General features: G+C 40.7%; 1 protein-coding gene across 3 annotated transcripts in view; it reads left to right on the forward strand.

Moving 5' to 3' along the window:
* The first annotated feature begins 5,774 nt into the window (after window positions 1-5,774).
* Window positions 5,775-16,078, forward strand: part of LOC131709242 (rho guanine nucleotide exchange factor 25-like) — a 92,871-nt gene continuing 82,567 nt past the window's right edge. For 2 of the 3 annotated variants that reach the window (XR_009311428.1, XM_059011491.1), the window contains exons 1-2: window positions 5,776-6,077; window positions 15,531-15,684. Coding sequence is in view for 2 of the 3 variants with exons in the window: in XM_059011491.1 (XP_058867474.1) it covers window positions 5,982-6,077; window positions 15,531-15,684 (250 nt within the window). In the remaining variant the exon portion in view is untranslated. Of the gene's footprint in view, window positions 6,078-15,530; window positions 15,685-16,078 lie in introns of all 3 variants that reach the window. The other variant, XM_059011493.1, reaches the window with a different exon arrangement.

A 16,078-nucleotide genomic window follows, 5' to 3' on the forward strand; every position in this document is an offset into this window, starting at 1 on the left:
AAAGCCAAGGAGTCATTTAAAAGGAAATTATTAAACGCGTGGGATTATAGCCGTATCTATTGACCTTCCTGAAGTGGCAAAGCCCTACTTGCAGCAGTAGGAGGTTATACACAGCATCTTCATCTGCTGTTATTACTATGAATTTTGCAATTTACACTCAAAGAGAAAATGCGTCTGTATCCTCAACAGCAGAAACTCATTTGGAGGCATCAACAAACTGGACTGCCAACAAGGTCTGGTTTTTCATAGAGAAGAAAGATAAAAATTAAGAAAGCAATGAATTGTATTCCAGCGTCGAAATGAACAACAACGGGGGCTAGCTTTAAATAGCTACTGGAAACAATGTAAGCAAACGTACCTCTTTTGTGTCTATCTGAATGACTGCTCCTTTCCACGTTGTTTTTCCATAGCACTTCATAGTGTGGACCAGCAGGTGGCGCCACCATACCTTACAGAAGAACAGATGGCTATTTCCAGCAGTCTAACATACAGTAGACTGTACTGCAAACAGCAGGGTAAGCTTGGACTGCAAAGCAGAGTGCAAAGAATGAGCTTTTTTGTGTAAAATGCCCACAACTTTAAAACAAAAACAAACTCCAAGTATTCCCAAAATATTGAATGTTACAGAGTGTCCTATAAGTCAGACATCACAGGCATAATTGTTAACATCGGTGGTCTTTCCATTTATATCAGATGTGAAATGTCTTTAAGCAAAGAGGAGCACATGGATTTCCATGTGTGGTGCAGATTGTCAACGGGGTGTGCCTGCCCGATTTAACAGAGAATATTCTCATCTGCACAATACTGACTATGATACCAGGCTTATGGGACACTGCCTAATGCTGAAGGCAGCCTGGCAATGCAGCTCAACCCTTTCAGTCCTGAATTGTTTGTCATCGCTCTGAAGAATAAACCCCTTTATTGAGTATGGATGAGAAGAGGACAGATATTTCTACCTCAGACTGGAACCTAGGAGTCCCGTGAGGTTCCAACGTGATTTCCGACAGCATATGTTAACATAAGACGCTAAGATAAGGAGGTCCCGTCAGGACTGAAAGGATTACATTTAAGAGCATGTAAACAAACTGGACAGCCAACAAGATCTAGAAACGTCACCCAGAGCCTGTTTAGGTACAGATTACAGAGATGGTGGATTAGTGATTTAGCATGACAGTCAGAGCTGGAGGAGGTACACTGAGGTTACACAGATAAGAATGGGTGGAGTGTTATTTTTGTTTCTTGTACTTAAATGAAACAGCTTGCGTCAATTAAGGACAGGCGATGCTATATTAAACAGGACCGTACCTTCAAATCACACGTCCTTCCTTTTACTCTTTATAGCCCCCTTTTTATGATATAAAATAATGGTTACAGTTACTCAAATATTGTCGTTTTTTTATGTGTTAGGGTGCTTCATATACAGACCGCCCAAGTGACCTGCATTTCGTGGTCAGACCCACAAATTGACATTAAAACACACAGACCCGCTACAGTCATTGTACAACTCACAAAATAAAACTTCTATCGGATTTAAGGTAAACCTTGGCTGGTTCCAGGCCTCAGTGCGCAGCACAAGACCAGAGTCTGAATAAAACAGATGAATGCAGAAAAGTGGACTGAACTGTTTGGGTGATTGTTAAAAAGTGTCATTATCAGCAAATGATTGTATGCACACTCCATTCATTGATGGGTTCTTAATTCAAGTTGCAAATTATATCCTTTTAAATGAACCAATGTTGTTGTTTGTCTTTTATTGATTCAAAATGTCATTTTAATAATTTAGGTCAGACTCAAGATGATCTTGACAATTCACAGCAATGTGGGCTTGTAGAGGATTACACTGGTACATCTGTCAGTAGCCAGTAGGTGTTTTGGGGTTTGTGACAGCAATCAGCAATCGTGCACGATTCACTCCCCCACCACTCTGAAAGCCTACACATATTTTTGAATCAATCCGACAAGTGTAACAGGCAGTGATACGCTGGATGAGATCAGGTTAAAAGCTTTATAATCACGAATGCAGACGAGCCCGGCACTTTTTGCACAGCGGTTAAGATACTCGCTTGCCGTGCGTGGGGTCGCAGGTTCACGCCCAGCCTCTGCTACACAAGCTCTCAGAAAAACTAATATCACGGTCTATCAATGGCCTTTGTAGACAAGACCAGACAGGTAAGATTCATGAAATTATTTGGACAGCAGCTTAAAAAGGTTTTCTAAAGCTCCGGGCTATTTTGTGTTTTAAATGTTTAACCAAACTGAACACACAGGCTCCAGCCAAGAGGAGATGACCTATGAGTGAGATGAAGTAAAAGGCAAACCTGTTCTTAATCCTGGATGCAAACAGATTTTAAAAAGCACTACCAGTAAGTGCTAAATATAAATCAGCAGGCTGCTTCTTCTGGGACTAACTTGGCACCACGTATCGTAACTGTTTCCATCGGCGTGTTTTATTATTTCTCCCAGTTTCTTAAATACTGTAGCTCTTTATATTTGAGAACAAATAAATCATACAGGCAGTAATACATCTGGGGTGTGAGCGAGGCCGAGCAGATCAAAACCATACCAAAAGGAAAATGCCCTCTGAATTTGCGTATTTAATCTGTTTATTGTTACGTGTTTTATGGATGTTTCTGAACTTCTGGTGCAGTAATTTCTTGCAAAGAGTATCAAATATTTCTCTCACTGTTTCAGTGCACGCCCCACGTGTTCATCAATACAAACAATCTGACATTGCACAGGCTAACACAGAGACTGGGTTAAATATACAGGTGACTTTATTGAAGAGCAGCAATTTAAAAAAAAATCATTTCCTAAGACATTACAGAAACCTTAAATTGAGATTCTAATTGTATTTTTTAATAGTATAAATATTAAGCAAAAACATTTATGATATTCTTTATCTGACAGAGTTTAAATGGCCATGAATTTGTGTGACCTTGAAAGTGCCCTCCGATCTGCTGTACCCATGGTGCCCAAAAAAGGGATCTGCAGCTTCTATATAGTGGTTAGGGCTCTGGACTCTTGACCGGAGGGTCGTGGGTTCAATCCCAGGTGGGGGGTGGGGGGTCAGGAGGTGGGGGCACTGCTGCTGTACCCTTGAGCAAGGTACTTTACTTAGATTGCTCCAATCTTGTAACAATTGTAAGTCACCCTGGATAAGGGCGTCTGATAAGAAATAAATAAATAAAAATAAAAAAGAATATAGCATTGTGACAGGTTGGCTGAGTCGTCTGACGTCAGGTAGAAGCAGGAACAAAAACTGCCACCAGGGACGTACTGCAGGTAAAGGCGCTTGCGCCGTTTTTATTTACAAAAACAAAAATAAATAAAATATTTAAACAAAAACACATTTGCGCGAAGAGCAAAACAAAACAGGTAAACGAAACAAATCTCTCTCTTTCTCTCTCTCTCTCTCTTTCTTTCTCTCTTTCTCTCTTTCTCTCTTACTCTCTCTTACTCTCTCCTTCCAACACCCCCCTCGAAGCTGGAAAGCTGCAGCCTTTTTATATCGTGGCCGAGGGGCTTAACTAGCTTGCAATTATTTATTCTATTACCCCTCGGCCACAATCTGCACGAGTTTATTAATTCCTACAAACGGCTACGCCGTCATCTAACATAATAATAACAATAAATACAAAAACAAAACCTGCAGCGCCTCGCCGTCATATAAAATACAATACTAAATACAATACAAAATAAATACAAAATCCACTGCACAGGGGCGGAGGGGACTCCGTTCTAAAATAAATAAACAAATCACAAATCATACATAAATCAATGATGGCAAAAAACAGATTAATCAGCTCATTCAATCCAACTGATTATGTTCAACCTCTGAACAGTTATCCATCTGAAGCAGCACGAAAAGAACACACACAGACACACACACACACCCCACACATACACACACACCCACCCCCGACACACATACACACACACACACACCCCACACATACACACACACCCTCCGACACACATACACACACACACACCCCACACATACACGCACACCCCCCGACACACATACACACCCCACACATACACACACACCCCCCGACACACAGACACACACACACACCCCACACATACACACACACCCCCCGACACACATACACACACACACACCCCACACATACACGCACACCCCCCGACAAACATACACACCCCACACATACACACACACCCCCCGACACACAGACACACACACACACCCCACACATACACACACACACCCCCGACACACATACACACACACACCCCCGACACACATACACACACACACACCCCACACATACACACACACACACACTCTCTCTCTCCTCCCTCTCTCTCTTTCCCTGCCCTTCTCAACCCCCCTCCCCACTCTCTCTCTCTCTCTCTCTCTCTCTTTCTTTCTCTCTCTCTCTCTCCCTGCCCTTCTCAACCCCCCTCCCCACTCTCTCTCTCTCTCTCTCTCTCTCTCTCTCTCTCTTTCTCTCCCTGCCCTTCTCAACCCCCCTCCCCACACTCCCTCTCTCTCTCTCTCTCTCTCTCTCTCTCTCTCTCTCTCTCTCTCTCTCTCTCTCCCTGCCCTTCTCACCCCTCCTCCCCTCTGTGCTAGATTTTAACTTCTCGCCTTCAGATAGAGTTACAGATAAACTTTCCCAGATGTAGAAAAGAACGGCGGGACCAAGCAAGACCCGAGAAAACGAAAGAGCAGAACACAGAGCTGATTTCCAGAGTGTAGACAAAGACTGCGTTCACTGCAAGAGCTTTCCTTTAAACTGGCCCTGTCTCTTAAGCAGCAACACATCTGTACTGTTCTATCACCACTATAGCTCTGCAGTGTCTTGACTGCATTGTCTATATTTAAGGTGCATTGTTACCCTTATAAAGGTTTACCATCGTAAAAGCACAGCAAAGTGTGATCAAGATTTTGCTGTTTTACCAAGTTCCCAAGATCTGTAACAAAATAATTCCCCTAAATCTTACCTAATATTCCTCTTGAAATTAACATATTTATGCATGTTCCTTATACAAATTTATCACAGTAAAGGCACAGCAAAGTGTAATAAAGCACAGTGAAAGCAGAGAAGTGTGGTAAAGCATATTAAGAATAATGTTTCTTCCTGGTATCTCTTTACGACACTATGCTACATCACAGGAAGTGGTTTTGTACCAGGGAGTAGCAGCAGCATATCCTTTTAACATTTATGTCCAGAAAGCGAGGGTTGTTTAAGATAATGGAGTTCAGTCAATGGATCTTAACAATGTCAGATCTTAGTACCACTGCCGCTGTAAAAAAACTGGAGAGGACTCTTTTATGGAAGAGCAAGTTAGCAGATCATTAAAGGGAAACAGTGGCAATGCTGCTCGCACTAATAACAAGAGCCTGAATGTGAAAACCTTGCTTTTATACCACTGTATCTAATGCTGGCCATCCTTAATATGTGCAAAAATACTTGGTGAGGAAGATATACTATCCAATTTGAAGACTGACGACATGCTATTGCTGTTTCACAGTTCCAGAAAGACAACGATGGAAAAAATGACTGGAGGTGAAGGGGTTAAAATGAAACCTGTTGCTCAGATTCCTAGAATCCCAGACCAGGCTAAAAGGACTTGCCTTTAAAAGAGTGAGTGAGTTGCCTGGAGAGGGGAGGGGGGGAGAGGTTGACTTCTGTATACAGAAAACATATGTCATTTGAAAATAGTTAAGAGAGAGAGGGAGGGAGAGAGAGAGGGGGCCAGCCAATAAGAAGCAGAGAGTTTGGAACACAAGGCGTGTCATCCTAACATTCTACACTGCTTACAGAACTTACTACTGGACTTAATACTATACAGTGTAGACGACTGCATCAGTTGATATATATATATATCTATATAGGTTCCCTGGAAATCTGTGTTTTTTCGAAAGGTGTAATGCGAGCTGAAGTGGGACAGCACAGGATTTAGAAAGAGGGATTTGATCCAGCTGCTACTCTTGCACAGTATTCTGAAGCATGAACGCGCTGCAGAAGAATTTGGGTCGAACGGATCAGATGCTGGGTGCGATGGCAGACATGCTGAGCTCACTGGCACTCCCCAGTCAACAGTGGGTAAGTGGGCATGGGTGCCAGCTTAGTGGGGTGGTCAGTGCATACAGCACCATGAAATATATATATATATATATATATATATATATATATATATATATATATATATTCTTAATTCAAGACACCTCACCAAACATTAATGTCTGAATCACATATTGCAATGTGTTACGCAATTTGATATATTGTAATACTGAAATGTTCTGTTTTTTAGATAGATTAAATACATCAAAAGTCCTCCCAAAAATGTTGCAATAGTGCTAAATTTAGAAATGATGATAAAAGATGCTTGATATGTTTCAACTACAAGACTTATATAACACTGGAGACACTGAGAAAGACTGCTAGTAAAAATGGAAACATATTGTGTAGCATATTTTAAACAACTTTAAATAATACAATGTGGTTTGATATTAAAGAAGGGTTGAGTTTATTATATATCTAACCTTAGATAAGGTTTTACCAGCTGTCTTTAAAACATTTTGCAAATAGGATCCACTTGCTAATATACAGCTATGGCCAAAAGTTTAGCATCCCCCTATAGAATAACTTAACTTTGCTTCATAAAGTTGAATGAAACCTGCTAAAGAATGTTATGTTAGCATATTGAATTACATACCACTTTGTCGTTTTCCATATACGTAATGAAAAACTGACACAAATTGAAATATGTGACATTTCGAAATCTAACATGAACTACTGTACCACTACTATGGCCTCCAGTAGACTTTTGCGAAATCATTTTGTAGTTTCTTTGATTACATGATGATAAATATAAGATGTAAAACACATGCTCATCAGGGCAGGATAGCACAGACACTTTGATTGGCTGTGTATGGAAATCTCATTTGAAAGACGACACCCAGTTTTTGATTGCAATATTTTCTGGCAATGAGGCCCCCAGTTGGGGGGGGGGGGGGCTGCAGGAGGACAAGAATCAGCTGGAATGTCATAATTTTCAATTTCTTACAGGTCAGGTAGACAAACTTACCAGCTGGAATGTGAGTAAGATGGTTTCTGGCAAATGCTTAAGAAAGCTGGATGTGAGAGGCGTTTCCATTTCTCTAACTATCAGTTTCTTCACACATTGAGTCTTGCAACCGGATTCTATCCGTAACTCATTCTGTAAGAAAGCCGAATTGACAAATGCTAAATGCCTTTCTGTAGTGTAACAGTTTTTTGCAAATGGTTAAGATATTTGTAAGGCTGTATTCCTGTTTGCGTTGTGTGCGTAGGTAGCTAGTGCACCCATTACTTTAACACTGACGTATTAATCATAACTTCTGAAGTATGAAGGCAAGGACACAAATGTTTTTCGGCTAATGCTTGTGTTAACAATTTTGCTGGTAAATTCTTGTTTGAAGATTTTTTGAAAAATGTTTCAATTGGTTTAATTTCGTGGCAGACATGAAGGTGAAAAGCCTGTACCATCAAGACATCATTCCTCCTTCTATTTATGTTTTATAAATAGTTTGTCAGTTTTTTTTTCTACCAAATTTGAAATACCAAATTCGAATGTCACCCCCTGAAAATAAAAGGGTGCCCCCGATTTCTGCTGCCAGCCACAGGAGCACGAAGTTCACTCTCCCAGCTGAGATGAACAACTTGGCACCACCAGGATTCGAATCGGCACGTTCGTGATTGCATGACTTTACTGGATGAGTCCATATTTATTATAGAGCCCTTTTTAAACACAGAAAACTACTACAAGAAGCAATAAAGCCATCCACTCCACTTATTGAGTAGACCTTGTTAAGAACACAACGGAAGAGACGCTCAGAAGGAGAAGTCTGTATAGTCTACTGAAGGAACTTTGCAACATTAGCCCCAGGGCACCATTTCATTTCTTCTTGAATGACTCCAGTGTCATAACTGCAACCTCTCTGCATGGTAAATGGGGCCCAGAACCAGAACACATTCCCAGTCTAATAGAATCGATGTAGCTGAAAAAAATGCTCCTGCTGTGATTTGAATAGCCCCTTAAAATCTATATCTTCCGTTTTCCATTTTAAAGCTGTACACGAGGCACCCCGTGGGGACATGCTTTGCCATTCGTCCTCTAGAGTGTTTTAGTCATGTGCTGAGCTGAGCCCTGTTTTCATAGCCTGGCCAGAACCCCCTTAGGAATGAGGCCCTGCTTAAATAAATAAATATATGAATGTAATGCACAGGCAAAGCTTCAGCTAGCAAGCTTGTGTATTGTCAGAACCGAGTATGAAGACATCCTTATTTAGGAAAGGGTTCTTAGACCAAAAATACACTTTTTGAGAGCCCAGGTAAGAAACGAGTCCTCATTTTTACTATTATTTGAGAAAGGTATTTTTTTTTCTTGTCACATGGGGAAAAAAAGTATATTTTAATTAATATGCATTGGTTTTGAATAAGCTAGAAAAATATATAATCTCTCAGGAGAAACATGAACCCAATACCCCATGAAATTACCTTGTAACCAAAGCAGAGAAACTTCTGTGCAGTGCAATGAGTCTGATTTATATCAGACAGCATTTAAGCACTGGTTTCCTTGCATGATTTATTATTATTATTATTATTATTATTATTATTATTATTATTATTATTATTATTATTATTATTATTATTATTTAGTTAGCAGACGCTTTTATCCAAAGCGACTTACAGAGACTTGGGGGTGAACTATGCATCACAATTGCTGCTGCACTTGCAATAGGACCTCGTTTTTATGTCTCATATTAATGCTGAATACAGTTCAAGCAGGATTAGTTTGTATGTTTGAATGTTTAGGGGGTTGATGGATGGTAAAGCAGTGTTCTAAATTCTGGGTTCCTTAAACTAGATGAATCCTGCCCCAGTCAGGGTGAAATATTGACCCTATTCTTCAACGTGGCTGTCTCACTCGATCCCCACGTCTCTCCCTGTCTAACCCTCTCTCCCTGTCTCTCTCCCCCTCTCTCATGGCACAGTGATCCTCAGGGGTTAGATTGTAAACAACAAGATAACAGACCTCATAATTAAGGAAGGGGAATAGCATTTTTGTTTGTGGACCTAATGTACTGACCTTGATCTACAGGAGATCCCTGTAGCAGGGTAGCATTGCAGCCAAGGCTGGTTAGCAGTAGGAAAGCAAAACACAGTTTAAGCAGAAAAACACACTTTTATTTCCAAAACAGAAATGAAAGAAACATTGGGACAAGGGCCAAAATAAAAGGTTTAAACAAAAAGACTTTAAACAAACAGCTCTTGTGTCATGCCACGCAACCGCCTTCACTGAAACACACACACACACCCGTTCTCCCAAACTCCACTCCCCAAACAAAGGGTTTGGTGGTCCTTTTACAGCATGCGGCTGGGCTAAATTGGACCTCAATTAAGCCCCAGCCACATTCTGCACCAGGATTTGGCAGATATGAGATTTTAACCCCATCCCTGCCAAGCTTAAATTCAAGTTATACAATCTTTATTTACACATTTCATAACACACACTATTTACCAGTGCAGGGCTCAGTCATTCTCATATATGTTTCAGGTTCTGCTTGTTGGTTTCTTGTCTTATTGCTGGTAGCTGCATGCCCACCTTTGTCTAGCCGTGTTTTAATATAATCTACAGGTTTGACTAATACCAGTGGTGGGTCGACTAATCTGATGAACAGGCGCGACGACACTGCTGCTGTAGGTCGCTAGTTTTTTGGCCTTTGGCCATTTGGGTTGTGAAAAAATGTTCTTGCTCATAGATGTCACATCCTAAAACATATTGTCATGAAACAGGACAGCGTGTTTTTTTTTACTGTACATATTATGTACGGTTCATCATTTGTAAACTGTATAATTCTCGCTTGTCAGACAGAAATGTGCCGGATTTGGGATCAAATGAACCACTGGTGATGCTCAGACTGTCTCAGGTTGTCTGCAGCTGAATCAACACAATGCGGTTCCTTCTTCCAGTTATAGGCAGGGAAAGCCATTGGCAAGGCTGCTGTGGAATACATACTGGGGAAAGTTGGAGATGATTATGCTATGGTCTGGAAACTAAATATCTGACTGCTGGAATGCACATGAGATGGGAATTGGGAATTCTGCCTGTCAACCGAAACACTAAAATATTTACTATAGAACTCGTTTCACATTTGAATTACCACAGGCTCTAGCTGAAGAATTCACTTTTTAAACCCACTATTTCAGGTTTACTGCTAATTCCTTAATGTGAGCCCCATCTTTAATCAATATGATCTTTTAATATTGATCACATTTTATAATGCTGAACAACACACTGAAGACTGTCGTTGTTTTAAAGATAGTGCTTGCATTAAAAACAACGGCTGCAAAAGTAGGGAAACTGACCTTATAATGGGCAAAATTAAAAGTTAAGGAAATTGATTTGAAATTTTAGTTACAACATCTGAAATACATTTAAAAAACGACACCTTTTTGTTCTCTCTCCAGGCCTTGTCAGCTAATTGTGTGAAAATGTGAAATTACAGCAAAACACAAGTGAATAACACAAGAATACTTGCCTTACACAATGTCCCAATTAAACATGTCAAACTGTAGCATCAAAGCCAGTGTTATCTGTTGGAAGTCTTTTGTAATGCATTGCTTTGATCAGCTAACTCATTGAAAGACAGCAGAAAGAACAATGGAATAAAGTACTTAAATACATTTCAATGTCAAAAGTTCAGGGGTCTGTATTTAGCTGTCAGGCAAATTATTCACTCACCTTCACCCCCTAAGAGAAAGGGTGCTCCCTCCAGTCCAGGGTGGGCTTGAGGCATGGAGATTGAACTGCTCCCTCACCCCCTAAGAGAAAGGGTGCTCCCTCCAGTCCAGTAGTTACTTAGTAAATACATGTGTACTTACACATAATTACAATGCTATTATGCATAGTTACAATGTACTTAATTCATGTTAAGTACATTGTAACTGTGCATAATAATGGTGCATAATAACATTGTACTATCTGTATGAATAGAAATCTAAATATCCTCACCCTTAAATATATAACCAAACGATACAAATACATGGAAGTGAAGTCTATTATCTTTTCTGCTGTTAAAAAAAGTGGTTCAAGAAATCTCCCAGTTGGATTAATATTGGGTTAAACGGGGCTCCCGAGTGGCGCATCCAGTAAAGGCGCTCCTCGCAGGATGTGCCCTATAGCCTGGAGATCGCTGGTTCGAATCCAGGCTATGTCACAGCTGACCGTGACCGAGAGTTCCTAGGGGGCGGCGCACAATTGGCTGAGCGCTGCCCGGGTAGGGAGGGCTTAGGTCGGCAGGGGAATCCACGGCTCACCGCGCATCAGCGACCCCTGTGGCCGATAGGGCGCCTGTGGCTCTGCAGCGGAGCCGCCAGATCTGTGTTGTCCTCCGGCACTATAGGTCTGGTAGCATTGCTGTGGATCTGCAGTGCGAAAAATGACGGCTTGGAAGGAGCACGTTTCGGAGGACGCGTGTTTCAGCCTCCGTTTCCTGAGTCGGCGGGGGGGTTGCGAGCGGTGAGCCGGGGATACAGATAATAATTGGGCATGCTAAATTGGGGTGAAAACCGGGGTAAAAATAATTGGCGACGACTAAATTAAAAAAAAAAAAAAAAAAATATTGGGTTAAACAGTGATGGTGTTTAGATTAGCTGCTGGTAAAATCAAAATGACCCTGCTGTGAAAAATCAACAGTGCAAAGTTTTAAAAATCCATTTACATTTACATACAGATCAGATGGGATTTCTTCCATGTGGCCCAGCGGATATAAATCACGTAGCTCAATTTTGACATGAAGCTGACATATTTACACAGACATGATCTACTACCAATGTTAACAATAATCCAGCTACTCAGTACATTACTCTCCCCTAAAACAGCACACAACGGAGGCTGAGCTTCATGAACCATCACTGAACCATAACAAGCAGCGGTCTGTATACATTTTTCTTTTTAAAGACGTTAAAACATTGAGGTCGGTACAAGGTTCTTTCACTTTTGAAGATACAATGCGCTCTGTCTCGTTGTAGTGCAGGGGTTATCAAACTGGGGTGCTGTGGGGTGGTTTCAGGGGCCCGTAATGACCCTGATGAAGCGAATTGCTTCCCAGACCGCGGGATCAATTCATTTGCACGAACGCTGCTTTTAGGTGCTTGCTGTTATTGTGAATGTAACACTGACGTCAGCTTGGACTTTATTATATTTGTTATATTTAAATAAATAAATAAATAAATAAATGCAAGATTTCTGCCAATGCATGGTTTTACGGTGGAAGTTCTTGATAAACGGTCTTCCCCCTACATAAATAAAATAAACCATACCGCTCCCCGACCGCTTACTTTTTTTTACAGGCAGGTTTATGTTGTAAACTTTTATAAGGGATGCTGCGACGGGTTCTTATTCTATAATAAGATCCAAAATGGAAAATTACCTATATGGTAACAATATCCTGGGAGACAGTCAGCATGGTTTTAGGAAAGGGAGATCGTGTCTAACTAACCTGCTTGACTTTTTTGAGGATGCAACATTGAAAATGGATAATTGCAAACCATACGGTTTATTTAGATTTCCAGAAAGCTTTTGACAAAGTCACGCATAAAAGATTAATTCTCAAACTGAACGCAGTAGGGATTCAAGGAAATGCATGCACATGGATTAGGGAGTGGTTAACATGTAGAAAACAGAAAGTACTGATTAGAGGAGAAACCTCAAAATGGAGCGAGGTAACCAGTGGTGTACCACAGGGATCAGTATTAGGTCCTCTGCTATTCCTAATCTACATTAATGATTTAGATTCTGGTATAGTAAGCAAACTCGTAAAATTTGCAGACGACACAAAAATAGGAGTGGTGGCAAACACTGTTGCAGCAGCAATGATCTAGACAGCATTCAGAACTGGGCAGACACATGGCAAATTAAATTTAATAGAGAAAAATGTAAAGTATTGCATGCAGGCAATAAAAATGTGCATTATAAATATCATATGGGAGATACTGAAATTGAAGAAGGGAACTATGAAAAAGACCTAGGAGTTTATGTTGACTCAGAAATGTCTTCATCTAGACAATGTGGGGAAGCAATAAAAAAGGCTAACAAGATGCTCAGATATATTGTGAGAAGTGTTGAATTTAAATCAAGGGAAGTAATGTTAAAACTTTACAATGCATTAGTAAGACCTCACCTAGAATATTGTGTTCAGTTCTGGTTACCTCATTACTAAAAGAATATTGCTGCTCTAGAAAGAGTGCAAAGAAGAGCGACCAGAATTATCCCGGGTTTAAAAGGCATGTCGTATGCAGACAGGCTAAAAGAATTGAATCTATTCAGTCTTGAACAAAGAAGACTAAGTAGTGATTTGATTCAAACATTAAAAATCCTAAAAGGTATAGACAATGTCGACCCAGGGGACTTTTTTGACCTGAAAAAAGAAACAAGGACCAGGGGTCACAAATGGAGATTAGATAAAGGGGCATTCAGAACAGAAAATAGGAGGCACTTTTTTACACAGAGAATTGTGAGGTCTGGAACCAACTCCCCAGTAATGTTGTTGAAGCTGACACCCTGGGATCCTTCAAGAAGCTGCTTGATGAGATTCTGGGATCAATAAGCTACTAACAACCAAACGAGCAATATGGGCTGAATGGCCTCCTCTCGTTTGTAAACTTTCTTATGTTCTTCTTCTTATGTTCTTATGTATAGAGAGGGTTTGCGTAGTGTGGTAGGTTCCTGGAGCGGGGCGTCTCTTTTAGTGAGACTAGCGCTCGCCTTGTGTGGCAAACTTTTATTTTTAGCTTTTGTTTTCTTTTCTTTTCTTTATTAAATCTGACGCTAGGGCTACCATTGCTGGTACCCTAGTGTCAGCACTTGTGTAATTAAATCTCTGTGCCTGTGTGCCATGTCAACACCCAATGCTCTGTGTCTGCCGACCCACGTATGTAACAGCACCCTGTTACAGGAGCTTATTCTGAATTTAATTGCTCTTTTGGATAAATACTTTGGGAGTCTGTGTTGGGTGGTGAGCATATATTACTGTATGTTCCTTTTTCGATTTTAAACTTCAATAAAACTGGAATTAGCAGACCGTGGTGTGACGAGACTGCTTCTAAGGGCCCTAACTCAAGCTGCCAAGTTAAAACATGCTAACTGGCAGCTGTGTCAGTTTCTTCCAGTTCCAGGAAGTGATTATGTTTGGGTATTGTCGCAGTGGTGGGTTTCCATGGGAACGAGTAAAGTGGGTTGATCCGTGGGGACACATCTACGCTCATGGCTGTTCACTTAATTGTAAAATTAAAAACTGAAATATTTCTAGTTTATTTTTAATGCGATCAGCAAGGTCCATGAATATTGCATCTCCATTCAGTTTGTAGACATTATTACACAGGTTTTTATCATGAAAATGTCTTTTAATGGTTTTGTATTTAACTTTTTAAGTGTGCTGTAATTTGATGCTAATTTGTCTGCAATTACATACTTTTCTAGGGCAGAAGTTACTAAATTCAAACTGCTCTTCAGCACATACTGTAGAGACAGTGAGGACCACAGTGAGAGAGCAACACTGCAAGCAGGTGCTGTGATTAACACCACACAGACATTACAATAGAAAGTATTACAGAGAATGAAGAGAGCAGTGAAGAGTGTGTGTTGGACTAAGCATTTGTAAAACACTTCAAGTGGCAATGATACTGCGACTACTTTTCTCAATCGCGGTAAAAAAAAGCCTGACTGTAAAACATACTAACCTCGAACTGAACGCTTACTAAACACTCTCTAACACATTTTTACCTACAGACCTCTGGCCTTGTTTAACAGGAAAATGTGTTTTATCAAGGGCAGTTTAAAAAAAAAATATTCACCTTCACTTTCACATGCCCAGGCAAAGGATTTTCCAAAACAGTGTTCTATTTCTTCGCTGTATTATGTTTTGGACCACAAGTGTTTTAAACCAAGTTAGGAATTTAATGAAAAAATACTTTTGCAACTGAGTTTGCCCATAAGGAGATGCTTGGGAGGAGGGAGGGACATTGTAACTAATCTGGGCATCGGAAAATTACTAATTCAGTCCCCACTCTATTGTGGGAGAGAATAGTGGTATGGTTTTAAAACGCAGCCTGAGAACAACAGTAAAAATGAGGATGTGAGATAAAAAGAACTACTAGCTAGGGAGAAAGTCAAACAGAGGTCATTAGAGGATTATCCTGATTATTTGTAGCTGCTAATCAATCATTTTAAATGTCATTGCCATTCAACCCTATCACAGCCACTTATACAAATTGTACAGAGTTTCAATAATGGTCAATAATTTAGCAGATGCTGCAGAGTCACTTACAATAGGATCTCGGTTTTACGTCTCATCCGAAGGACGGAGCACAAGGAGGTTAAGCGACTTGCTCAGGGTCACACACAGTGAGTCAGTGGCTGGGAAGCGACAGAGAATAGGGGGTGAACTATTGGCAGCTCCACACTTGTGACGAGACAGTGTGAGTCATGTTCTGTGTCTGTTTCTTTGACAGCTTGCGGAACACGGTGAACAGGAGACAGGAGAGCCGCGGAACCCGGTTTCAAGCAGTGAAGACAGGGTTCAGAGGTCAAAGCAGCTGAGTGCCCCTGCCGTGGACTGGAGTCTGCCACAGGGGGCAACAGAGAGCTACACCGTTGCAGAGGAAGGTAGGGGATTCATTTCCTTTGTTCTACTTCAAGAGAGATTTTGGGAGCAGAACTGTCTGCTATATTGGTTTTTAACGTCTGCTTATAGACGGCAGAAGATATTTGAAACAGAGAAAAAAGTGCTTTTCAGTTCCAGTGGTTTGATTTGATATGCAGAATTTCAAAACAACAGAAGCAATGGGGTGCTCTCATAAATGTGCACACTGCTGTAGACACCATAAATACTTGCTATCTTGACTCTTGGAAGTGCAGTTCTGTGCTGACTGCTCAAGCTCTTTGTGGAAGCCACTTTCAATCCGTGTTTAATTAAATTAACAGCATTCTCTAATAATAACTTATTGGCCCACATATTAACATACAATACAAATAGAGTGAAAATAGGTCGGCAAAAAAT

The sequence above is a fragment of the Acipenser ruthenus genome, chromosome 42 (genome assembly GCF_902713425.1).
Source record: "Acipenser ruthenus chromosome 42, fAciRut3.2 maternal haplotype, whole genome shotgun sequence".
Lineage (NCBI taxonomy): Eukaryota > Metazoa > Chordata > Actinopteri > Acipenseriformes > Acipenseridae > Acipenser > Acipenser ruthenus.